The sequence below is a fragment of the Polistes fuscatus genome, unplaced genomic scaffold (assembly GCF_010416935.1).
Source record: "Polistes fuscatus isolate 324 unplaced genomic scaffold, CU_Pfus_HIC Scaffold2, whole genome shotgun sequence".
Taxonomy (NCBI): Eukaryota; Metazoa; Arthropoda; class Insecta; order Hymenoptera; family Vespidae; genus Polistes; species Polistes fuscatus.
In genome coordinates this window covers 12,631,074-12,656,514 of record NW_025113096.1, presented here as the reverse complement: position 1 = coordinate 12,656,514, position 25,441 = coordinate 12,631,074, and the positions used below count along the sequence as shown (strand labels likewise).

The following is a 25,441-nucleotide window of genomic DNA, read 5'->3' as shown; positions in this document are numbered from 1 at the left end:
AAAGAATATTGCATTCCTGGATAGTATTGTTGTAACCTTATAATCTATTATTACCATTCGAGTAATAAAAGATTGTCATCTAATTATACCAATTATATGTAAATAAAAAATACTAGGCGAGTGTCTGCCATTTATCGCGGAAATTTTAAAATGAAAGTTTATATTTTGCTGGGGTGATGTACTTTTGTTTAATATTAGTATTATATCAATTATTTAGGAAACGGGGAAAAAAGAAATAGAGAAAGAGAGACTCTTATAATCATTTCAGTATATTTTGCATTAATATTATGATGAAGAAAGTTCTATCGATTATGAGAAATCTTAAAAATGCCACAACCTTGCTTACAAGATACATATAAGATGAATCAAAAGAAACCAGACACCTAATCTTTGTTGGATTTAAAGATTCAGAATACTGCAGAATTAGAATGGCTTCAAATTACCTACATGATGATTATAATATCCTATTTTTTTTGTGTTTTCAAGGTCACAAATGTCTTTTTAAATGGAATTGCATATTTCTTTTCTATACATAATTGTAGCCAACATCCAACGAGTTCAACAGTATAACAAGACGACTTTCAAATAACGCTCAACTTAAAAATTGAAAAAAATAAAATTCAACATGTAAGAATTATTTGCTTTATTTGTGTTACGCTAAATGTTCAAAATGATTCTCGTTTGACTCACCCTTATATATACTTATATTAACAAGATTTCTTTTTATTGATTGAGGGATAACACAATATGAAAAAATCATGCAGACTAAAATTCTACGAACAACCATTTTACTACCACGCTAAAATTAATATAGTTTGTTAAATAAAAAAAGTCATAATTTCATGCAATGATCATTAGATTTTCATTTACCATTTTATGATTTATATCTAAATAAATGTTTAGACCTCTTGATTTAAGAAGCATTTATTCACGCATTCATAGAACATACATACATTTTAACATGACTTCTCACACGTTGATATACATAACGCACACATGCTTGGTTACATGATTTATATTCATCTAATTATGCCTTTACTTCTAGACCATAGTCTTGCATTAAAAGCGATATCTATTGCAATAGTAAGTACATGATTTTGCATTAAGAACACTTTGTCTTATTATCATTATTTTACAACAAATTAATTAGTAAGAAAAAGGAAAAAGCTGTAGGAATGTATTTTAATATAAAATAACGTCATTATTTTGGGCCAATCTATAAACACATACTTTAAACATTATCTAAGTTTGATCAAGATCTTCAATTTCGTTTTAAATACTTGATTTAGCTTACTTTTTATCTTTACAGTATGTTTCTTCTTAATGCAATCGAATTACATTTATACAATACTGAAAGTTTGAAAATACAAGTCATCATTATATTGACTAGGCAGTATCAATATAAGTTACAGTCCCAATTAATTGGTAATAGCTAAAAAAGAATGATATTTTCGGGACACTTTTTTCACATTCAAGGGATTACATGGCAATGCAGACTTCCGCCTATTGTTAAAACTATCACTTATTTCTATTATTTTGTCTTATAATAATGCTTAATGCGTATCCTTAAATTCATTCCTCATCGTCTGACTAGACTTTACTAATTTTTTCATTCTTGTTTCTGTCGATTTGTATTACCATTTATATTTGACAAGTCACCATTCGATTGACGATTTTTTGCCTGCTGTCTCAATTGTGCTCTTTTCAGATTTGTCATCAATTGACTGGACTGATATAGCCAACTGGCCTACAACATCATAACAATTTATAAGAATAAACAAAGCTGGTTATTTGACATTAATACAAACATCTTGTACTTCAAGATGATAAAAGAAATTAAGATTATACGATACAAATTTAAACAAAATTTGTTGCGCTTACCACCATAATCATGCAATTCATCAAGATAGGTGCAGAAAAAACTATCGATATAAATAATCCTTGAGAATCAAAGTACTGTTGCCTTGAGAAAACCCTATAAGAACAAATAGCAAAAAAAACAAATAATGAAACACCTTATCGTAGTTATCGATTCAATGCTTACATCCAATTTGTTGCAGCGACTTCATTGATAGTTTCCGTGAAGTAAACAAGAAGTACTGAAAATGCAACCGATAGTATTAACATTGAAACAGATATACAAACCACTCATTTGCCAAATCAATTAACTCCATAAATTAAAAAGAAGAGAAAACTGATAAAGTAATATACCTTGCTGTAAACAATTTATTATTGTACGATTATAAAAACCGTTAATCATTAAAGCCTAATTATATATATTAAGATAATTTATTTTAAATATAAAAAATCAAGCATTGATTAAGCACTGTGATAATAAAATTTTGTCAAATTTTGAAAGGAGTTAATCGTTCTGTCCATTTAACTACTATTATATATATTTATACAAAGATTTTACTATTTACTCACGAAGTACAAGGAATAAAATTATTTGAAAATTAGCATGATTTCGTGTCATTAGTGCTGTCATTGTAACAGCAACATGAAAAGTTAATAATAAAGCTAGCCATGGATCTCTCCAATCAATCTGTAAAAAGGAAAATTATCCATAAAAACAAATTTATAGGATTACAAAGTATAATTATTATATATTATTTACTTATATATTTATTTATTTAATTATTATATATTATTAATATATTATTTACAAAGTATATTTTATTTTATTTGATAGATTTAACATTATTAGATGAACCAAAAAAAAAAAAAAGAAATAGAATAAAAATAAAGTTGGAGAGATAATTATTACAAAAACAACAATGAAAATATTATAATCTAATATTATAATATAAAAATATTATAAATAAATATAATATATCAAAATATTATAAGATCATTGTCATATAATTGGATCATCGCATTTTAACATCATATTTTAAATGATAATTTCAATCTGTAATAGTACCTACAAGTAAGAAAGGAAATAAGTGAAAGGAAACTTGTAAAAGAGAAGTATATACTCCAAATGAAAAAATCTGAAATATCAGAGCCGATTTTTTGTACTGAATCGAGGTCTTATCGTCGAGACAGTGTGATGACAGTGGCACGATAATAAATCACGATGACGAGCGAACTACGACGTATTAATAATAATCAATGCATGTGCATAATGAAATGATCATAAAGTATTATACAATAATTGAAGAACTACTCATGAGATAGTACAAAAACAATTAGAAAAAAAAATGTAATAACGAAGAAAAATAGTAACGATAATGACTAAATAAAAATCATAATGACAAGGACGATGATGATGGAAATAATTAAATGTAGTTTAAAAGATGAAAGAGCAATAAAAAAATAGTTGAGTAACTTTTTAGTGCTATCGCCTTTCGCTTTCAAGAATTACAAACGAGATAAAGAGAGAGAAAGAGAGATAGAGAGAGGTAGAGAGAGAGAGAGAGAGAGAGAAAGAAAGAGAGGGAGAGAGAGAAATAACGAGTGAAAGTGGATAGAAATAAACTTACGCTCTTTAAAAATGGCCAGATGCCGTCGATCATGTCCGTGGCTATGGGATCCGACATCGTTTTTCACGAATTATTTGGACCGCGAAGAAGAGAAAGGCGCACATTCGCAAAATTACACGTTTATCCTCTACCTCCTTCTCCTTCGCCACTACCACCCCCTCCTCTTCCTCTTCTACTGCTTCTTATACTCCTACTTCTTTCTCTTTTTACTTCTTAGCTTCTAAACGAATACGCTACGCACGGAAAATATAGCAAATATCTGTATATATAAAAAACGAATGTACTAACTTTAAACAAATCACAGAGATGCAGCAGATAAGCACGAATGATCTGAGGAAAGTAAATAATGCATAGGTAAGTTTTTATGAACGGAGGGAGTAAAAATGTTTATTTCTTTTACATATATAGGTATAACCGGTATGGATTGCAAAGAATGAGGATAAAATGACGTTTATATTACCGACGTTGCCTATATTGGCACCAGTCTATGTCGATGTCACACGATGAAAGGATTCACCTCTTTCAGCTAATATGTCGGAGCACTTCGGTAATCTTCGAGAAATTTCGTTGATCTTTAATGATATTCATTGAATCTCGCGCCACGACTCCAGTGCTCTCTTTTGGTTATTACGCGAACTTAATTGCTCATTTGTCGGTATTACAGTCACCGTTGTTATCAACTGCGATGCGTTACCATCATGTTGATGAACAAACATGTTGACGAACAAACATCAGTTCACGCGTATCTCATTTTTCAGTGTGAAAAGAATTAAGGAATTATAGATTTGATTAGATATGATTTATTATAATCTCCACAATATATAAAAGTGCTTCCTGTTAAAAATATTTGCTATAAAATAAATGCAATATGAACATTGTATATCATTGTAAATTTAAATGAAAGCGACTTATCATAGTACCCATTCGAATATATTTTAAAAAATCGTGTTTCAATAATTTTTTTAGTTACTCGAATATGATATTTTTATTCGTATTAATATATTCCTTTCTATTATTCGTAAACGAAACAACTAACTACTAATTAGTTTCTTTAAATACAACAAATAAAAGTATTATTTTTATACGAAACTAATATTAAAATGTAATTAAAATTAAAATTGATATTAAAATTATATTTGAACATTGAAACTTGACTTTAACCTTTATACGATTATCTATCATCATAAAATGATAAGCATAGCATTTATTATTACAATTTCATGTACTTTGTATTCATTGCTCTATTGTTTTGCTTATCCTATTACTCATTCACATTCGTATTTTATGAAACATCAATTATAGATGATATGAAACATCAAACTTAAAAAAGAAATGCAAAGAGATTTATTATTAAACAATGTATTTAATTACTTACGTTATTGAAATTAGATAAAGAAAAGTTTATCTAACAAGTTCACGGCCATATTTCAAATATGCTATTGTCTAGCCAATGCGTCTGAGTTGTTTCAATTAGTTGTTTTATTAGTTAATTTCATGGACTAACATATCTATTCATATTTAAAAATAAATTCAACGATAGCTAAATAAACATCTCTTAAGAGTCGATCCATTATGCAGTCTTTTTCAAACATTATTTTCTTTTATTTGATTACTGTATAAGTTAAAATGAAATATCGGCTGTTCTTTCATTGAAAAACTATTTATGTAAAAAGAAAGTGAATTTAGTTGAATTAGTTAATGAAAGCGTTTGATTATTCTTTTCACCACAAAGAATATCGACAGTTCTTATTTTTTTTACATCGTATCTTCAATGTCCTTACAAGAAGAAGACTGATCAAAGAAACAAAGAAGTGATAAAGAGAAGAGAATGAGACTTAGAAAGAAACATGTCTCCTAAGAAGAAAATAAAGTTCAATCGAGAATAAGTATTAAATACCTGCTTATCAAAAGAGTAAGTACAAAGATGACAATAATAATAATACTTAAATTATCATTATTTACAAGTGTGAGAAATAGAAAGAAAAATCATCATTACTTGCTTGTTACACAAAAGATATTTACTATAATCGCTAGTAGCGATGTTGTCGTATCGAAATGTAACTTCGTCGTTTGGACTTTGAGCGGTCAAAGATTATATTATGATGGCGGAAACAAGAAGACGCTTCCTCGGCCTCATAGGACGATTTATCAAGTCAGATATATTTCGATCATTCTTGTGCGAGGTGTGCTCTTCTTGCTTATTCAAGTTGCTTTTAAGATATCAACAATAATGAATTTTTTGGCTTGAGAGAAGAAATATAATTTTAACTGTTGATTGTTATATCTCAGAAAGTTATTATTTTGAAGAATGTCTTTTGAATTGGAAGAAACCCCCCTCGATGAGGAGACTAAGGCTATTGCTGTAAAAGAACTCAGGGAGACCGAGGAAAATGTAAAAAAGGGTATTGAGACACTGAGAAAGTATATCGAAGGTGTGTGTGAACAAAATATTTATTTTATTAATGATTTAAAGTATTAATAGTTGAGAATAAATGATTAAAACGTAAGATATTTTGATTGCAAAAAAACTGTATTAAACTAAAAATTGTTGTATTAAATTAAAAATTTATTGAGATAGATAAAAATGTTCACTTGATCTATTATTTTAGTAAATGTCATTTTTTACACGGTTTATATCTCACATCAGAGATTAACATGGTAACACTCAATATCTTCGGAATTCAGGGGTCACGAATGTCCCCTAAAAGATAAGAACATTATCATAGAAGTTTCATCTTCTTTCTAAATAACACTTGTACTTGTAACATTTTGTATTCATAATAAGAAATCATTCGATTTTTTCAGAAAATAAAAATAATTTAGTTATTTATCACAAAATGCATAATATAAGGATAATTGTATGCCTCTAAAAAACATGTTCTAACAACTAATACTTCATAGCATCGAAAAGGCATCAATGTATTATCTTGCATCATGAAAAAATACAATTAATCTGTAATTGAAGATCATGATTTGAAAAACTGATGAAGGCTAATCGATTTTTATATATTAACTTTGTATCAATAAACAATATGAAAAAATACTTACAATTAATCTGTAATTGAAGATCATGATTTGAAAAACTGATGAAGGTTAATCGATTTTTATATATTAACTTTGTATCAATAAACAATATAAGAGTGTGTACCGTATATTCGATACTTAAGAGATAAAATTATTATCAGATAATTAAATGTAATTTATTTATTTAATAGAACTTCATTTTTCTCTCTTAGACTTTTTTTTGTATTCGTATTGTATCGAACAAACGTATACGTATTTCTTTTTTTTCAATTTCCCCGTCATTTAATTAATTAAGGTAATTTTCGAAGATTCCAGGGAACATTTTCAAACACGCAATGTTTTTTCACATCCGCTCAAGTCGAATAGTTGTTTACTTCGATTATTTCAATATTTCTATTTTTATTTTCAGAAGATAAAAGGTTATACTTCAAAACGGACGATGAATTCCTTATGATCTTTCTTCGAGTATGCAAATATTATCCAGAAAGTGCTTACGAATTGTTGAAAAGAATCGCTGATTTTAAAGTGAAAAATGCTTCTCTTATAAGCAATTTAATGCCAGCCGATGAAAAGGTAGCTATTCTCGAGCACAATCTCGTAAACGTGCTTAAAGGTAGAGATGATAAAAGACGAAGAGTGCTAATAGTCAATGTTGGAAAATCTTGGGATCCATCGAAAGTCAGTGCCGATCAATTATTTCGAGTACTTTATCTCATTCATATAGCAGCTCTATACGAACCTGAGACTCAAGTATGATTATGATCATTTATATTCTTTTTTGCTATCTTTTTTTCTCGTTGTTTTTCTTTTTATTTTCTTTTTTCCTTAATGAATTTGAACTATAAACTTTGTATTTTGTCTTTAGGTACGCGGTTCCGTCGTATTAATGGATTTTGATGGTCTCTCGATGAAGCAAGTGATGGGCTTGTCACCGTCATTTAGCATGAGACTTTTAAATTTTATTCAAGATGCTTTAGCATTGCGATTAAAAGAGGTTAGATGCATATTCATTTCTATAAATGCATAATTCAATGACAGATATAATGATTTAACGATATTATTTAATAACTGTAAATTATAAGAAAATTAAAGAATAATGATATATTATTAATGTCTTAGGTTCATATCGTAAAACAACCATTTCTCTTCAAAATGGTCTGGCAAATGTTTAAACCTTTCGTTCGTGAAAAGCTGAAGAAGCGTATGTTTTTCCACGGCACGAAAATGTCTTCATTGCATACTTACATAAGCCCTAGTCATCTACCAAAAAATTATGGCGGCGAACTACCAGAAATCGATTACGGCAGCGCTGATTGGTATCCAACGATTCTTAAGTCCGAGGATAGAATAAAAGGTAATAGTTTTATTAAATATCGTTGAAACGTACATATTTTTATTTATTTACGTATATACGTTATGACGTTCATGAATACTTACATCTATAAGCTAATTCTATCATCTCTTGAATTTTGTATTTTCTTAATATTATATTTTGTTTTTTATTTTTTAGAATGGAATTCGTATGGATATCGCAAGAATGAGTAATTTCAGTCTCCTATAGTATATTCTTTTCTTTTTTTCTCGAACAAATTCAAGACTGGAATGTTTTTCTTTAACAATAGTTATTGTAATTAGAAAGTAAACGATTAAGATTATAGATCTTGCTCAGAGTTTTACTCGAATTTTATATTCTATGTAATTCATGGCATACAATTTTTTTAATAGAATTATTCTGTCATGAAGACACACTTTTGTCGAATGTCATTCATTCGCAAATACAAATCTAACTATTGTATAAATACTTGTGTATATAAATAAGCATAGAATTGTGAAGAATGAAACATAGTTCCTAATTGTAGGAAATTTATACTGAATTACATATAATGTATAATACATTTTTATCAACGTAAATACGTGTCTCGTTTTTTTAGACAATTTACAATTTTATTATGACTAGACTGCGGATATTTATGCATGATGAAATTGCAAAGAACATATGATATTTGTACACAAAAAATAAGCAAAAATGTATCATAAATATACACGTATGAGCGTATGTAATATTAAGTATCAACAAATGATTTATAATTATTCTGTTGTATTGTGTTTAGAATTACACCAAATTACAATTATTTTTTTGAAATTAGATGGCGTTAGTTGTTGACGTTTATTAGTAAAAATTCATTTATACGCCGAAAATGACTGCTCCACATCACGTGATGTTATCGGTGCATATCTGAATTTTTACTTAAGCTATGTTTTTAAAAATGAAAAAATATGAGGAATATATTTATATCAAATTTATATTATTCAATAACATTTAAATACTAAAATTATTAAATATCGTTCCAGAGAACTCCTCACTTATATTGACTATGTTTTTCAAAATTTTATGTGATAATATTAATTCTTTGCACTCCGATAATAACCTATAACTTCATTATCACAGCTGCGGCGAAATCTAAAAGCAACTTTGTATTTTTATACGTTTAAACATTAAAATATTCTTCATTTTTCCATGGTGTTTCAACTATTACATTACACGTATAATTGCGTCCAAAAATTATTATAATATTTTGTATTTAAAATTGAATTATCGGAAAGTGAAGATGAACTAAAATTTACGTTATACAGCGATAAGTTGGCTGAAATTAATATAAATGAAAATGGATATAGTAATACCGAGACTGATAGTGACAATAGATAATAAAACTCTTCTACGAAGAAAGATGATTGAATCATGGAAAACTTCATGAAATGCGCAAAAGTAAAAAAGAGGTAGTGTTGTTTACTCCAACAGACAGAAGAAAGATAAAAGACATTAAACTGAATACTGCGATACTTGTCTTGATAAGCCAAGAATGCACCTTAGAAATTGTTTCGCAAGACCCCATAAAATGAAAAAATTCAAAAAGAAACTTTTAGTTTTTGTAATGTTACATTTTTTTATTGCATTAATATAACAAAATTTTAGAAAGTATACGCATATTTTTAATAATTTTCAATCTTCCATAGAGGTACGAGCACCAATTTAAAATAATTGCTAGTAGGTCATATTAAAAATTGCTCGTAGTGCAAAGAGTTAATAATTATTAAAATAAATTAATATTTTTTTTTTTTTTAATGTACAAATTAATAGCAAGTGAAACTTCAAAAATATCTTCATATTATGATTACAATTCACATTCTACGTTCTTTTCTTTCTTTTGATGCTTATTTTTTGTTTATATCAATATTTTCAAATTTGGATACATATGGCAAAACCGATGACGCATATCGGGCTTATCAATGCTTATTTGAGATTGTCGGACCGAGGTATCGTTGCAGTATAGTATATGTTTACGATTGACATTTAAATTCTTAACAAATTTAGGGTATGTATTAAGTAATTACGAAATAAATTAATTAAAATATGTCTTTTATCACATTCATATTTATTATGGACGTAATGTTTGCATGGGTCAGATCAATTTATTAATATTTATGTTATTGTATTATAATATTATGTTTTATTATAATAAAACTTAATATTACTTAAAACTTATTTATTCACTTGTATACATTTTATTCACTGGATCTTTCGCTAACTAATTTTCATTTTTGTAAACATTTAGAACAGTTTTTACGGACTAAACAGTCTAAAAATGAAGATAATCTGAAAAAGTGCATATCAAAGTTTATTGATACTAAAGATCAAAACTTCTTTAAGACAATCATCCGTTGAAAAAAGTGTATTGAAGCAAGTAGAGCATATTTTGATTAAATAAACAGAATTTAAGAAGATATGAAGTTTTATATATTTATTTTAAAATCCGACATTGCATATGCATCAACCTAATATATGTAATCTTCCTTTATCGTTCGAACGTTTTGAAAACATGGTCTATTGTAGTGTATTTTTAGCATTATAATGACATAACGGCTATCAAAACTATTCGATTATGATAAAAATGCTGACTAATAGACTAGATAAACACTTCGACGTCTGGGCGTTTCAAAACAATTTCTTTTCATGGCACCGGCAGCGCTACTTCGGATTACTTCGCTCACGTCGGCCGTTCTTGGATGTTCGGGTTGGCAACTAAGTGATTGTGGATTTTGACGATAGATGGTTTTTGTACTTTTTGTTGCATTAACGTGTTCGAAGTCCCTAACCTATATTTTTTTCTTATTGTTTAGACTTCTATCTTTAATTTAGTAAAAAAGAAGTATAACTTCAAAAAACTTATATCAATTAATTCTATTGTTTTGTGTGTTTATCTCAATTTAAAAATGGAAAAACAAGACGCGCACAAGAACGCATCGCAAGCACAAAAGAAGTTATGTGCCGTATATGGGAATATTCTGATACTAAAATTAAATTTTACCGATAATATAATAAAATAATAAAAATATTATAATTATATACGCTTATATTATTCAGTGCCTGGCGAGACGTTCGTACACTCGTGTAATAAGTGACAATCGACTAATAATCGAAGCTTTTAGAAGAAATTACCGAGCGCCACATGCTAATGATACATTCAATACATTTTTACGAAGTTTATGAACGTTCATTATTATCTATGATTGCTCTGTTTGTAAAACATACAGATTCTTGTTGTCAGAGGCGTGAAAAAAGGAGAATTTTGAATAATTTTTTTGTATAATAATTAAGTTTGTTTTATAAAACTAATTACACAGAGTTTTTATATTATGTTTTACCTTGACTTCTGCAAAATTTCAAAAACAAATATTAATTATTTATAAAAATATCGCCATCTTTTTGAGACCCCTTTTCGCAAGTAGTGTTTTGCGGTGACCAACAGAATATCTTACTGGATCATCACAAAAAAAAGCAAAAAAAATATAAATATTTAGTTTAATAATAAATCTTGTCCTTCATCGAAGCTTTTTTATTGTTTTTTAAATTGACAAAATAGCGCCTTTTGGCATTTTTTCGATTTTCGACAAAAAATCATGAGTTTCTTGTTAAGAAAAATTGTTATAAAATGGAAATTTTCCACATAAACGAAAATCCTACGATGAAGGACGAGTTTTTAGTGCTATTAATTTAGTTTATTAGTCAGCACTTTTATCATAATCGGTGTTGTTAGCCGTTATTTGTCATTATAATGCTAAAAACATACTACAACAGATTATGTTTTCCAAACATTCGAACGATAAAGGAAGATTACATATATTAGTTTGATGAATATGCAATGTCGGATTTTAAAGTTAACATTATGCTGTCTGGTTACTCCACAGTGGTATCACACGCGAAGTATTGCTCAACAGTCGGTTACGTAACATTGGTGTCACGCAAAAAGCGTAGCTCTACGCCCGGCGACATATTCCAAGATGCAGTAAGAGCAGCTGCTCTGCGGATGGATGTAACTCAAAAACTATGAGAGCTTTAGCAAGATTTTGTAAAGAATACTTTCGTTTTGAAATTGCCCAAAATATACTAAAAAATTAATTCATCCCGAAAAACTAAAATTTGTTGAAAAATTGTTCAAACAATTGGCTATAAAAAATTGAATGTTCGACTTTTCGGCAAAAAATTGTGATATTCGGATACAGCGAATCAAAATACATAATAAAAGTTTAGCTTCATCCATCGAGCTCAAAATTTTACGAAAATATAATACCGTATCCAAATAAAAAGAACTTTAAATGCGTTTTTCTCGAAATTATATTAGTCAAGTCAGTGACCACTATAATTCAATAACCACTCGATGGAATTTGATAAAATTTCTACTATTTATTAATTAAAGAGATAGATTATTCAAGAGGGCATAATATTTGCATATGCACGATAAAAAACATATGTAATAATATAATATATTGCATATATAATAATATATTATTGTATATATTATAAACATAAATATGCAAAATATATGCATTATTTGAAATAAAAAATATATTTTTAAAATCTCCTAATCGCAATATCAATTTCTATTAAGTTTCCATAAGTTTAATTATTTCTTATAAGAATTTGCATTTGCATAAAAGTCCGCAGATTATTATAACGAATTTAATGCTCTATATCTTTAATTTATATCTAGTATCTTTCTTACAATTCATAATTAATTGCCTATTACTTATACTGGAAAATGAGTGAAAATCATTAATGAAGCTTGTTTAATTTCTAACGTAACGAATTATGAACAGAAAAAAACTGTTTATTAAGAAATAAGTATATTACGTATGCAGGTATTATATAAAAATAAATTGTAATGATTTTTTTGTTTTGTTTTTTAATGTTTAAGTGTATTAATGATTTACATAAACACAAAATATGTAATTGCCAGTTTATCAATTACTGAATAATTGCATTTAAATTGATTTCTCTTTAAATTGATTTAAAGTTATTTCTCTAACAAAAGTAAATATTTCTATTATCAGTTCTTCACACGTGGCGAATATTTTAAAGTGTCTTTTATACAATGACTTAACAATAATGACTCAAAAGTGATTTATGTTTCCGTATGTGTTGTTTGAAAATAATTCAAAAAGTAATTTAATTTTAAATATTCATGTCCAGCTGAAAATAGTTTAGAAATTATAATAATTTATAAATTTAATAATTTATCAAATTGAATTAAAGTACTTTGATATACAAATATCAATATTTATACAAAGTGATAAAAAAGAAGATTTGTATTTTACAGGGTTTATATAGTATCCAATGTAAGGATTTAAAATATCTTATCAAAATAAATCTTATAACTGATCCATTCTCATTGAAATGAATTTTGAATATTTAGAAATGTTTCAACTGATACACTTAAAAATATCCTAGTACTCTTATCCAATCATCTAATTTATGTACACATATACATATATATTAAATAAAACCATACGATTATGAATTGAAAAATGACTAAATACTAAATACCGAATACTAAAAATTGAATTAACGAAGAAAGGGTTAATTTTAAGGTTTATGTTAATAAGATACTTTTTACTCCTCTCAGTGAGTACTACATAACACTTTAATTTATATTTTTTTGTATACTCTATATATAAGATTTGACTAACATTAGATAATATCTCTTATTGACTTATCTTACATGTATTTGTTATCAGTAGTACTATTGTTTTATATATATGATTTTTTCTGTTGATTAGCAAAGAACGTTATCTAAATAATATATTCAGAGCGTGTAAAATATGTATTCTTTGCGTGTATTTTTTTCTGATTGGTAAATTAATGAATTAATTAACATATAGTTAAATCATAATATATAATTTTTAACTAAACTTGACATTTTGACCACGATTTAAATAAAATTGTTTTACATATCATAGAATAGAAGATGACATTACACTTTTCACATGGAAACTTTTTGAAAAGAAGAAGGTGGGGAATTTGCCACATTAAATACACTACGTTATTCGATATTACTCTTATTCGACGATTTACTGAGCGGAGTTTTATTTCTTTGTTGAACTCAAATGTATCTAGTGTCATATTTTCCAGTTTCTTATTCCTACTCAAAGAAGAGAGTGGTTAGAAAGTCTCTGAGATACATGCTCAAAAGGAACACACTCGGTCATCTGATTTCTCTCTTGTGTTGTTGATAAGTGCACAAGAAAACTCAATTGATCTAATTATAACAATTTCTCGGTTAGTTTACAGATTCGTCTACAGATTACAAAAATCCTCTCGTAAGTAGATATATTGAATTGTAGTGAACGATAAATAAATTAATAGTTAATCTAATTATTTTAATTCTTTAACTTGTTGCATGAAAATAAAACACTAAATCGAATGAAAGATTGATTATATAACTTTCATTTAAAATTAATAATAGAAGCACGCGAAATTCAATTAAAAAAGATTCAATTTTCGCGAGTATGTTCATTTTTATACACATTAGATATAAATATGAAACATTAAGATATAGAATATTTAATAATACATCTATAAATGTGTAACAAATGTCAAATAAATGTATAAATATGTGTTTATATTGCATCGTTAGGAAATTCGTATACAAAACAATAATAGAAGTATCGATGTCGTGTTCAATGGAGAAAAAAAATGAACAAAGTAAAGAACTTCGTGATGAAGATCTATCAAATAGAACTACAAAGTTAGATTATAAATCAATAGAAAAGAAAATGCAAAATGCGCCAAAGTTAATAGTCTATGGGAAAGAACTAAAGTTGATGTTCGGTTACGACGACGAATTTAAAAAAAAAGCCGAAAATGAACTCCGCGAGACACCGGAAGTAATGGCTGAAAGTTTGAAAACTATCCGAGAAATGGTAAAAGGTAATGTAATTTTTTGTAATACAATTTTTACATAAAATATTTAAATAAATGTTCAACAAAATGTATTTTAATATTGTAACGAGTTTCACACACACATACACACACGCGCGCGCACGCACACACATTTACGAATTTAATGAAATTATACAGATTTTAAATATTTTATTCTTTGATTATAAACACTCCATTTAGGATGTATTAACTTTTAATCGGGAAATGCTTTTATGGTAGTAAATATATTTTTTGATTCTTATTTATGTGACGCAAAATTTAACAAGTTTGAGAATCCCTGATCTATACAGTAATGAAAATTATTAGAAATACTTTACAGATAGTTAATGCGCTACAATGCATGTTTATTGTTTCCTTTAAAAATATATATGTGCTGATAATTATGATAGAAAGAATAACAATAAATCGAAAAATTGAACAAATTTATTTTATGAATTATCGTAGCAGAGTAATTAGATTAATTATCGTTGCGTATGAGAGTGAAAAATGAGCGATATTTGAACATAAAGATTATCTCGATTAATCGAAGATAACGCACGCAGTAAACAATTTAATGTAAAATAAAAAGATAAAAAAATTACGAAGAAAACGGATAGATGATTGATAAATTTTTTGTATGAGTGTAAAAGTACTTTTATAAATTCTTTTATATTTGATTAATTCATATAATTTAGATTATACCATCTACTTATCATGAGCTATTTTCTGTCTCTCTTTATTCTCTTTGTTTTACCTAAATGAAGTGCTCAAAATGGTATAATGGATTTTTATATTCGTAAAGGTCTTATTTTGTCGTAATACAACAAATAGAAAAAGTTTTCGTATATAATATTAAATTTTTATCAACAATAGTCATAGAAAATAATGAATAGTTTTATTACAAATAGTTTTATGGAAATATTTCTAAGAAATTTTATTTATTTAGGTGATAAAGATTTGTTTGTACCAGATTTAGATGAATTTTTCATCAAATTTTTACGACCATGCAAATGGTATCCGAATAGTGCGTTTGCTTTGGTAAGTTTTTTCCTTTATTTCTAATATATTAACCACTTATACCAGAAATTTAAATTCATAGATTTTCATTCCTTATTCATTTTATTTTCCTCTTTTTATCTTTCAATATAGATTCAAAGACATTATAAGTTTTTCATAAATTACCCATACATGAAGGAAAATTTTACGCTAATGGATTTAAAGAATACTTTTTTCTCGGACTTAATTGTACCTATTCCGGTACGTTGCCAAGACGGTAGCAGACTTATAATTATACACGGTGGATCAAAATGGAAACCAAGAGAATACTATATCTACGATATGTTTAAAAGTTTAATTTTCATTTTCGAACAACTTATTATAGAACCTGCAACGCAGGTAAATGGCAAATTTCCTGTTTTATGCATCTATCTATCTATAGTTTTTTAATTGTTTATTCTATAGATTGCTGGAATACAAGTAATACTTGACATGAATGGTTTACCATTCAGTCATGTGACTCATATAACACCAAAACTTGCTACTACAGTTGCGGACTGGATTCAAAGATACGTCCCTTATCGTCTGAAGAACATTCATGTTATCAATCAGTCTTACATATTCAATATGATTTATGCTATTTTTAAACCATTCCTTTCGGTAATAAAACAAAAATAAGACCTATTCATAGAAATGAAAATATTTTCTTCAATTTGACTCTGACGTTTGATATTTTTTCTATTTAGGAGAAATTACGTAACAGGATTCACTTTCACGGGACGAATAGAGAAAAGTTAATAAATATGGTAGGTGAGAAAGCGTTACCTAAAGAATATGGTGGTTCAGATCTATTTATTAGTCCTATAGAGGCTTTCTGGCAGTACATCTATTATTGGAGTGAAGAATTTGAAGGTAATTCATTTGTTTTTATTGCTTTATATAAATGAAAGCGATTAAAAATGTCATTTTCTTTTAAGTCGTTTCAGTTATATCATACGGAAATATTCCATATTTCACGTATTTTCGATTACATTTAAAAATAATTATGCAACTAAACAATGTATATCTTCATTCGCAATTAAACGCAATTGATATATCTAATTTTTAAGTTAGACGTTAAATACTAAGAAAGATAATCACTCTTTTCATAATAACGACTTTATTTTTACTGTAAGAAATTAAATGATGTTACTCTAACCTTTTTTTTTTTTTTTAGAAATATTTAATTACGGATATAATAAAAAGAAATAAGAAGCAATACAAATTAATGCAAACTTGCAAAGGTATCGTTCGGATTAATAATCATTCCGATTATTTTATTATCATTATTACATAACTTAAACAATTTTTGATTGTTAACATTGATAAACATTATTTTACACATGTAATTTATAAGATTTATTGGATTCAAAATAATAAAAAATTACGTTCATTGTTAAACAAGTTTCAAATTGTTTAGGGTAACGAATTTGTCAATTAAAGAGAAGTTCATTTGTTATTTAATCCTAGTTTGTGTATTCAAAGTCTTTTTATTTACAATTCACCTGGACAATACACAACGACGCTTTACATGCAAAAAATGGGTACTCATTTTGAAGATGTGCGATAAACGAGTTTACCGATTTCTCGCTTTATCGAAAACTCCCTGTAATTGCGACTACTATGGTGTACGTGAGATAAGTATTGAGAGAGAGAGAGAGAGAGACAAGTATTAAAACAATATACGAAACAAAATATTCCTATAAATAAAAATTATTCTAGTGAGTGGTCTAATAAAAAAGAAGGCTAATAGAGAGAATAAAAAATAATTAAAATTACAAATAATACACATATTACTTTTTTTTTCACGGAAATAGGCTCTGGCGAAAATCATGATACTTCCTCTTTTACAATTACCATTGTTAGTGGCAAGGTATCTCTAACAATGATCTTAAGTTCAATACATTCTTTTTATGAAATTTATGAATCGTGCTACTTCTTATATCCATATGAATTTATAGCTGCAAACAAAAATATAGAAATATTGACTAAACACATAATTAATTTAAGTGGTATCATTTTGTAGAAATAAACATGCAATGAAAATAATTTTATCTGATTGTGAGAGATAATGAAAAAGAAAAAAGACAAGAGAAACAAACTTAAATTAGGTTTACATAAGAAAATAGAAAGGTAGAATCATATTAGATTGAAATTATATTAGTATTGTATAATCTTGATTTTTGTTAAAGTACGTCACTCATGTAATGTCTTTTGCATGTTCTTTTTTTTTTAACGAATAAAATAACGTCACGTTAGTTTGAACATTATTTTTCTATTTATAAACTCATCTTGTAATAACGTAAAGTAAGTATTAGGTTGTCAAGCATGAAATTTGTAGTGAGTCATATTGTCAACTTTGTTTTTTTACAAATTTTATGCTTAATAACGTAATATATTCATGATTACCGGTTTCATGCGAGACCTTTTACAAATATATCATTCATATGAAGTAAAAGTAACAAAAATCAACTAATTATCTTTATTATTGAATTATTTCGTCATATCTATTGCAGATAAATTTAGAAATTTGACTCTCTTGTTATTTTACGAAAAAGGATAACTATAAAAATTTGTAATTTTAAAATTGTTTATACTAATTTAATTCTACTCACCTTCGAATTCTTTGTCACACATCATTAAGAGTTCTAACCATTGGTTTCCATTTACTAAAGGAATTTGTAGAGTGCCACCATAACACTCGGGCAAACATGATGGTGCTATATATTGATGCAGAGATTTACGATCAGTACCATGAAAGATTATCTAAAATACAAATAAAAATTTTATTAACAATAAAATTCTTTTGAATAAATTAAAAAAATTTAATTTTTTGACCATTGGCAAATAAATAATTAAAGTAATAGTCAAAATCAATTAGTAAACATTTTAAAAAAGTAAGTAAGTATTGTAAAATAATCGTTAGGCTATTAACACGATCAAGAAGTTAAATATTGCGAGTTAATATATTTCGTTTCGTAACAATATACGATAGAGTTAAGTAAATATAAAATGAGTTTGCATGAATTCTTATAACTCGCTAGAAATTTCACAATTATTTTTTTCATGTAACGCGATTCCTCGTATAAAACGTGTTAAATAATAAAATGCAAGAATTTAGGAATTAAATTTCCTTTAATGGCTCATTAAATTGTTGTATTAATTGCTATCGATTCTTCCTCTTGCATTATGAGCTATTTATTTGTAAATTATTGAGCGGAAATTAGAAAGAAAAAAAAAATGAAGAAATATCATACGAGAAAAATGTTTGTACAACGCAATTTCTTTTCAAATGAATTCATATAATGGTTAAAATATTAACTGCGTTATATGAAAATCTACTGTTTTATAACATAATTATTAATTAACACGATAAAGAAGTTGACTATTAAAAGTTATCATGTTGACTGTCAAGCCATATTTGCATGATGACCTAAGGGGGTCACAAAAGAAGAATATAATACACCCTATTTAATATTTACAATACAATGTATAACATTTTAATTAAAATGTTTAATTGTTGAATAATGCAGTTATTAGTTAATAATATTCTCTAATTAGTTGATATTCATTTTAATTTATTTTTTAAACATCCAAGGTTTTCCGGTCACGAATGACCACCGTGACGAACCATTAAAGAAAAACAATACAAACTCGAGTCACAATGTGACAGTGACAATCAACACATTAATACACTCCATTTTGTAACAATTAATATGTTATTATCAATTAAAAAAAAAAACAAAGGAAAAATAAATATATTACTCACTCTGCTTTTTAATTTTTCCCTGAGGAAAGGTTTGAAGAGAGCAAACACCATATTGAAGATATACGGTTGATTAATAATGTGCAAATTTTTGACTCTCAATGGCATAGCGTCTTGAAGCAATTCGACTAATCTTTTCGCAAACGGTGGAGTAAATTGCCACGTCTGTGGAAGAGAAAGACCATCCATATCGAAAATAACAATTGCACCGGCAACTTGTGTGGCTGGTTCTAACATAGCTGCTTCCAGATAAAGTACACAACCCTTATAGATCTCGTCGAGACTGCATTGGTTGTGTTTCCATTTCTTTCCAAGTTGGATGATTAACACTCGTCTGCCGTGCTGATCTCTGGTCGGTAAAACAGTCAAAATGTTCTGTTGGAAAATATTCGTTTCTTTGCTGGGTTTCAAGTCATTGTATATAAAACTATGTTTTATTTTAAATTTGTAATAATTCTTCACTAATTCAGCAGCAGATTCAGGATAATATTTACAAGGCCTGAGGAATCTAATCAACCAGGCGTCGTTATCCAAAGGACACTTTAAATCAGTTTCAGCTAAAAAGAAAAAAGAATAAAATCAAATTTAATTTTGTCGAATGTTAATAGGTCGGATGATTTATCAAATTTATAATACCTTTCAATAATTCTTTCAATCTTTCCATGGATTCCTTCTGAAGTTCCGGTGTTTCCCTAAGTTCTTTTCTAGCGACTTCTTGCAATTCGGGGCTCAGTGGTCCTAATTCGAATTGTAAAGTAAAATCGCCCAGTTTAAGGAACGGGAGTTCCTTCACAACCGTAAGCATCACGTCTAAAAAATATAATTCGAGATCTTAGAGAAATTTTATTCAACAATTATTATACTTAAGATAAGAGTATATATATATTTTTGTTCTAGTCAGATAAGGTTACTATCGTAACTAACCGTATTGGTGATGCAAGAATTACAATATGAACAAATTTAATTATATTATTAGAAAATTTTCCTTTGATTCATGCGCTCGAGGCAATAAAATAGCGGGGATAAAGAGGATACTCAGCTAATGCAAATCATCTTTGATTACTATATATTTATATTCTGAATATAAATACCACTACATGTTATGTTAAATGTCGTTTCATTACGATGAATAATAAATAAGGAAAATGGAAAATTTCTTTCGATAACGCGCATGTAAATTGAATAAGGTCGTTGATTAATATAAACTCTTAAGACAATCAAATGAAAAATATAATCGAAGTTGAAGTGAAGAAAAACAAACTTATATGAGATTAACATGAGAACAAAAGAAATATATGTGTTATTGAAGAATCAAGGCTGCTGACTTAATACGACTAATAATTACAGTAATCAAACTTTACTATCTTCGTCGTTGTTATTTGAGAAAAAAACTGGCTATATAAGAAAAGCTAATAATCATTTTTATTTATATTGTACAAAGAAATACAATGTCAAAGGGTAACTACATTTTAGTATTTGCATATTCGAAAGTTCTTATATAATTAGAGGCCAATGAAAAATATGAAAAAGTAAAGAAACAAAAAAAAGACAAAGTGTAGGTTTAAAAGTGGAAAAAAAAATACATATACCGTTATAAATAAATATTTAATGAATTTAATTATAGTTCCTCTTCCATGTAACATATATATATATATATGTTAGAAAGTTTGCTAATTAAAGGTGGGCCTGAACTTTTTATTTGCTTTTAACTTAAAAGTAAGAAAGTGATTACGACATCAGTCATGAAAATACTACGAATTTTCATTCGAATGATCTTATATAATTTTATAAAAAGATACCGAAAGCATTCGAATAAACCAGATCTTTTCTTCACTGAATTCGAGGTGAATCTCTTCCTTGCACATTTTTTGGCGAGTCTTTGCTTTCTAAAGTAATACCAAGCAAGGTTTATGAAAGTAAGCGAGACTCTACGTGAATTGCATGAAAATATACACTTAAGTGGTGAAAGGAATGTCGGTCAGGAGGACATTATCGTCGTGTTCCTCTGTTAACGGATATGAACATATATCTGCTTACAAATATATCTTTTAAACAATCGTCGATTTGAAAATAGTTTCTTAAAATAGCGATTTTTTCCACGTTTCTTAATGATTTCATGTGGTGATACAACAATATTGAAATAATGAACAAATATTACATTTTCTTTCACTTTTTAATCACTTGAAATTTATTCACTTTGAACAATATTCTATCGTCATTGATCAATCGATTTTATAATAATAATTTAAAGAATGTGTCAACCTATTGAAAAATAATACGTTCAAATTGAAATATAGAAATAAAAGGATGAACGAGTTTTAATTTTGCTTAAGCGAATAGTTTACACTCTGATAGTAGAGAGGTCGAGAGGAAACTGATGAATATCGTCCTAGCACAATCCTCACGTGGCATATAACGGATATCGTGTATATCGGTGTACACAAACATTGACAAAGAAAGGAAGAAGAGGAGGAGTCACGATAATAATACTACAAAATGCGTGTTATAACCAGTTTATGTCTCTGACACTTGATTATTAAACTTTTACTATACTTAATAATTCTATTAAATTTATTCTATATATATATATAAAAGCTAAGACTTATGTTAATGTTGTTACATTAACAAAAATTACTTTTTATTTATTTTTCTTAACTTTTTTTCTTAAACTTTCTTTTTATTTTTTTTTTTTATTTATTTATTCTATATATATAAAAGCTAAGACTTATGTTAATGTTGTTACGTTAACAAAAATTACTTTAAATAACGACATTATTTCAGAACAAAGAAAATATTAAACTGAAAATCTAATGAAATGTCAAAATAGATTGAGATATTCTAACGTATTTGTGTTGTTTCTATGACCGATTAAATGCTATAAATAATAAAAGTAAACCAAATTTACGAAAAATGATGACTTGTAATACTTTGATATCATGATAATAAAATTGATATAATATAATTGAATTGTTAGTTGTGTTTATTTGACAAAATATTATATATTTACTTACTTCCTTCTACTACAGCCATATTGTTAGATAAAACACTTGAATAGGTTATAATATGAAATTTTGTTTTCTATATAAATTGAATAGCAAAAATAACGAAACACTTAATGCTACTATACCGAAGAACGGTTGTTGGTAGAACAACCTTGTTCTACCAAAACTTAACGAAAATGAAGAGGATACTGGTTAGCAGTCCCACTCTTATATGCACGAAGGTTGCCGAACATATCCGATTATTTTCCGACCGAACCTGTATAATCGGACATTCAACGAAAGTTTTATTTAATCATAATGGTGTTGCCTACAACCAATATGTGTGTATGTATGTGTAGTAATTAAATAAAACAAAATATCTTGATTTTTTATACAACCTTTTTGACATTCGTAATTCCTTTCACGAACTAATCAACCGTGAATAAAAAATACATAAAAGTAGATAAGAAAAAAAGAAAGAAAAAGACAGAGTAGATCAAATTAAAAGAATATATCGTAAATTAATAGTTTTTTTATTGTAAATTATTTTATAATTTGTTAATGCTTTTATAATGTATTAATGTTGTAAGAGCATCTTGCATTTATATCGTAAGAATTTGATTTCAATTATAACAATATAACAATAAAATAGTAAATTAAAAACACATGGATATGCCTAATCGATGAAACAAAATGTTTTGATCGATCGAACGATTGTTGAAAGTTGAACGTAACAGAATTACGTAATTATTTAAAAATATATTCCTCCTCCTCCTAAAAGTAAGCACAATAGTACGTATACATTGTTTAAACGATTGGCAAGTATAATCACCTTAATTATCCCAATTTTCTCGAAATATCAAAACACACGATAAACGTTAAATTAAGATGACTTCATTTTGTTTTATAATATAATTTTTCAAATAATAATTTCACACTCACCGGTTGCTTAATCTTATTTTATTTATATGCTGAATCAACTAAATGTTATTTTGATGATAAAGTAATTATAAAATAAAATCAACAATATGTACAATATTAAATATCACGTACTTATAAATGATGAAGAAACATTTCCATCGGTTCTTTTATATAAGCTGAGATCAGTCATCGTTTGATATTTGAACTCTGAGTTCCCCACTCTTTCGTTCGATACTCGAACAATAAAAAGTTTTTCAAGCTTTCTACCTCTATATGTAAATAAGTAAATAATGCTAGGTGCATTAATATTGACATATTTTTATTAAAAATAAGCCAATACATACTAATTGTTAATAGAAAATTTTTTATTCTTAATTCAAATTTATTTTATAAACAATTAACATAAAAAAAAGATCTTTTTCTTTAATTTCATTCTTTTTTTTTGTATGTATTTAGTTATGCAATCAAAAATATAAAGACCAAGGTTATTTCAACAGATAACAAGAATTCATTTTAATATACTAGTTGACATTCTTCGAATGAATTCATTTGCTTCGAACAATCTGATGTATCATAATAAGTTTTCAGGAAAAACCGCTCGGTTGTTACGATCGTACAAGTAAAAATAAAAAATTAAAAGTGCTGAAAAACGCGACGAAGGTAACAATCATAGCGCTGACAAAACAATGAAATCCATTTGTGTGTTTTGTAAGCAGCATTTAAATTAGGTACTTTAACTTCTTACTAGTTTGGCAAACGATATTGTATGAACGTGCGTCTATTTTTGATGTATCCCCAACATCAAAATTTCGTATTATTTGTACAACAATATTTTTAAACGAAAGAAAGAGTCTATGAATGAAATAATTAACATATATAAATATGTATATAAAGATTAATATAATTTCATTTTATATATTCGACTTTAGAATTTATTTTCTGTTTTTGAGAATTGCTTTCTTTTTTGCAAAACGAATAAAATGTATTCATAAGGATATACAATGTAATATATATATATAAAAAAAAAAAATAAGTAGTGTTGAATGAAGATTATGATCAAAAGATTTTTTCTTTAAATTATGTAATAATAATAATAATAATTTACATCTAACGTTTATAGAATTTATTCACGTTGGTTGATATGCTTGAATATCGAATAAAAATGATTGAAAAGAAGTCATAATAAGAAAAATAAGAACGATGCAAGACTGTTTAACATTCGCAGTCAATGTTAAACTTTTTGTTGACTAGAATACATAATTATCGGATAGATTATATTCTTCAATTGAAGTTCTTGAGTTATATCATTTTTATTTGATAACACATACTTACGTATACTTACATATTTCAAGTAAGATTTATTATTAGTTAGAAAAAAAAACACTCCCAAAAAGTAAAAAATTATCATACGTAAATGTATGTACATTCTATTATACATTGACTCTCCATTAACATAAAATGGGAAGGACTAGTGACGTAAACTCTTTTACGGAAATATTTTTTTATGTAAATAAAAAACCTGCTATAAAGAATGAAGATGTTTTATCTGACATAATTAGTTCTAATGACAACATGGAAATGAAAAGTATCTGTTATTAAATTGTCTCTGAAAGTTTATTACTTCATTTTCAATAAGTTTTACGTGTAAAAACAATTTTTTATTTTATATTATTTTACTGAATAATATATATGATCCATTCTAAAAAATTATAGAATATATAAAATGTATGGGTATATATAATACAGCAAAATAACATTAAATAAAAAATATGAATATATAAAATTTACTAAGAAACTTTAGAGATGACCTAATATACCTCAACTTTAATAGAACACATGGTTGGAATAAACACAGCCTTTTTGAAACAAACGATGATGCAAGACTGGACAATTCCATCAACGATTTTCTTTGGCAAGAAAGTAAAAGTTGTTTTTCGTGTATTGCACTTTGAATTTGTCGTTCGTACTTTAG

General features: G+C 27.1%; 4 protein-coding genes and 1 long non-coding RNA gene across 11 annotated transcripts; 3 read left to right on the top strand and 2 right to left on the bottom strand.

Annotated features, from left to right (window-relative positions):
• Positions 1-908: 908 nt before the first annotated feature.
• Positions 909-4,053, bottom strand: LOC122516388 (transmembrane protein 18). Of its 3 annotated transcripts, none has more exons than XM_043634150.1 (6): positions 3,946-4,053; positions 3,486-3,718; positions 2,428-2,545; positions 2,045-2,099; positions 1,882-1,975; positions 909-1,747 (listed from the first exon to the last, which is right to left on the bottom strand). In XM_043634150.1, exons 2-6 carry the CDS (start codon positions 3,540-3,542, stop codon positions 1,610-1,612), a joined length of 462 nt encoding a protein of 153 aa, XP_043490085.1. In that variant the 5' UTR covers positions 3,543-3,718; positions 3,946-4,053; the 3' UTR covers positions 909-1,609. The 3 variants fall into 3 exon arrangements, with proteins under 3 accessions (XP_043490085.1, XP_043490086.1, XP_043490084.1); XM_043634151.1 differs by having other exon boundaries at positions 3,486-3,744; positions 3,946-4,047; XM_043634149.1 differs by having other exon boundaries at positions 3,486-3,815; positions 3,946-4,036.
• A 1,506-nt stretch (positions 4,054-5,559) lies between these two features.
• LOC122516524 (retinaldehyde-binding protein 1) lies at positions 5,560-9,026 on the top strand. The gene is made up of 5 exons (XM_043634392.1): positions 5,560-5,917; positions 6,919-7,259; positions 7,375-7,503; positions 7,629-7,863; positions 8,020-9,026. The coding sequence occupies exons 1-5, from the start codon at positions 5,794-5,796 to the stop codon at positions 8,052-8,054; spliced, it is 864 nt and encodes a 287-aa protein (XP_043490327.1). The 5' UTR covers positions 5,560-5,793; the 3' UTR covers positions 8,055-9,026.
• Positions 9,027-13,769: 4,743 nt separating this feature from the next.
• On the top strand, positions 13,770-14,533 carry LOC122517074. The gene is made up of 2 exons (XR_006303728.1): positions 13,770-14,165; positions 14,483-14,533. It is a non-coding gene; the product is annotated as an uncharacterized LOC122517074 (long non-coding RNA).
• An 88-nt stretch (positions 14,534-14,621) lies between these two features.
• On the top strand, positions 14,622-16,882 carry LOC122516045 (alpha-tocopherol transfer protein-like). Its single transcript, XM_043633575.1, has 6 exons — positions 14,622-14,775; positions 15,713-15,819; positions 15,916-16,161; positions 16,228-16,422; positions 16,509-16,674; positions 16,872-16,882. The coding sequence occupies exons 1-6, from the start codon at positions 14,622-14,624 to the stop codon at positions 16,880-16,882; spliced, it is 879 nt and encodes a 292-aa protein (XP_043489510.1).
• Positions 16,883-17,553: 671 nt separating this feature from the next.
• On the bottom strand, positions 17,554-25,441 carry LOC122517072 (alpha-tocopherol transfer protein-like). Of its 5 annotated transcripts, none has more exons than XM_043635408.1 (5): positions 25,287-25,441; positions 20,204-20,377; positions 19,571-20,124; positions 18,417-18,567; positions 17,554-17,762 (listed from the first exon to the last, which is right to left on the bottom strand). In XM_043635408.1, the coding sequence occupies exons 2-5, from the start codon at positions 20,370-20,372 to the stop codon at positions 17,734-17,736; spliced, it is 903 nt and encodes a 300-aa protein (XP_043491343.1). In that variant the 5' UTR covers positions 20,373-20,377; positions 25,287-25,441; the 3' UTR covers positions 17,554-17,733. The 5 variants fall into 5 exon arrangements, with proteins under 5 accessions (XP_043491343.1, XP_043491340.1, XP_043491339.1 ...); XM_043635405.1 differs by lacking the exon at positions 25,287-25,441 and adding an exon at positions 23,491-23,614; XM_043635404.1 differs by lacking the exon at positions 25,287-25,441 and adding an exon at positions 22,579-22,758.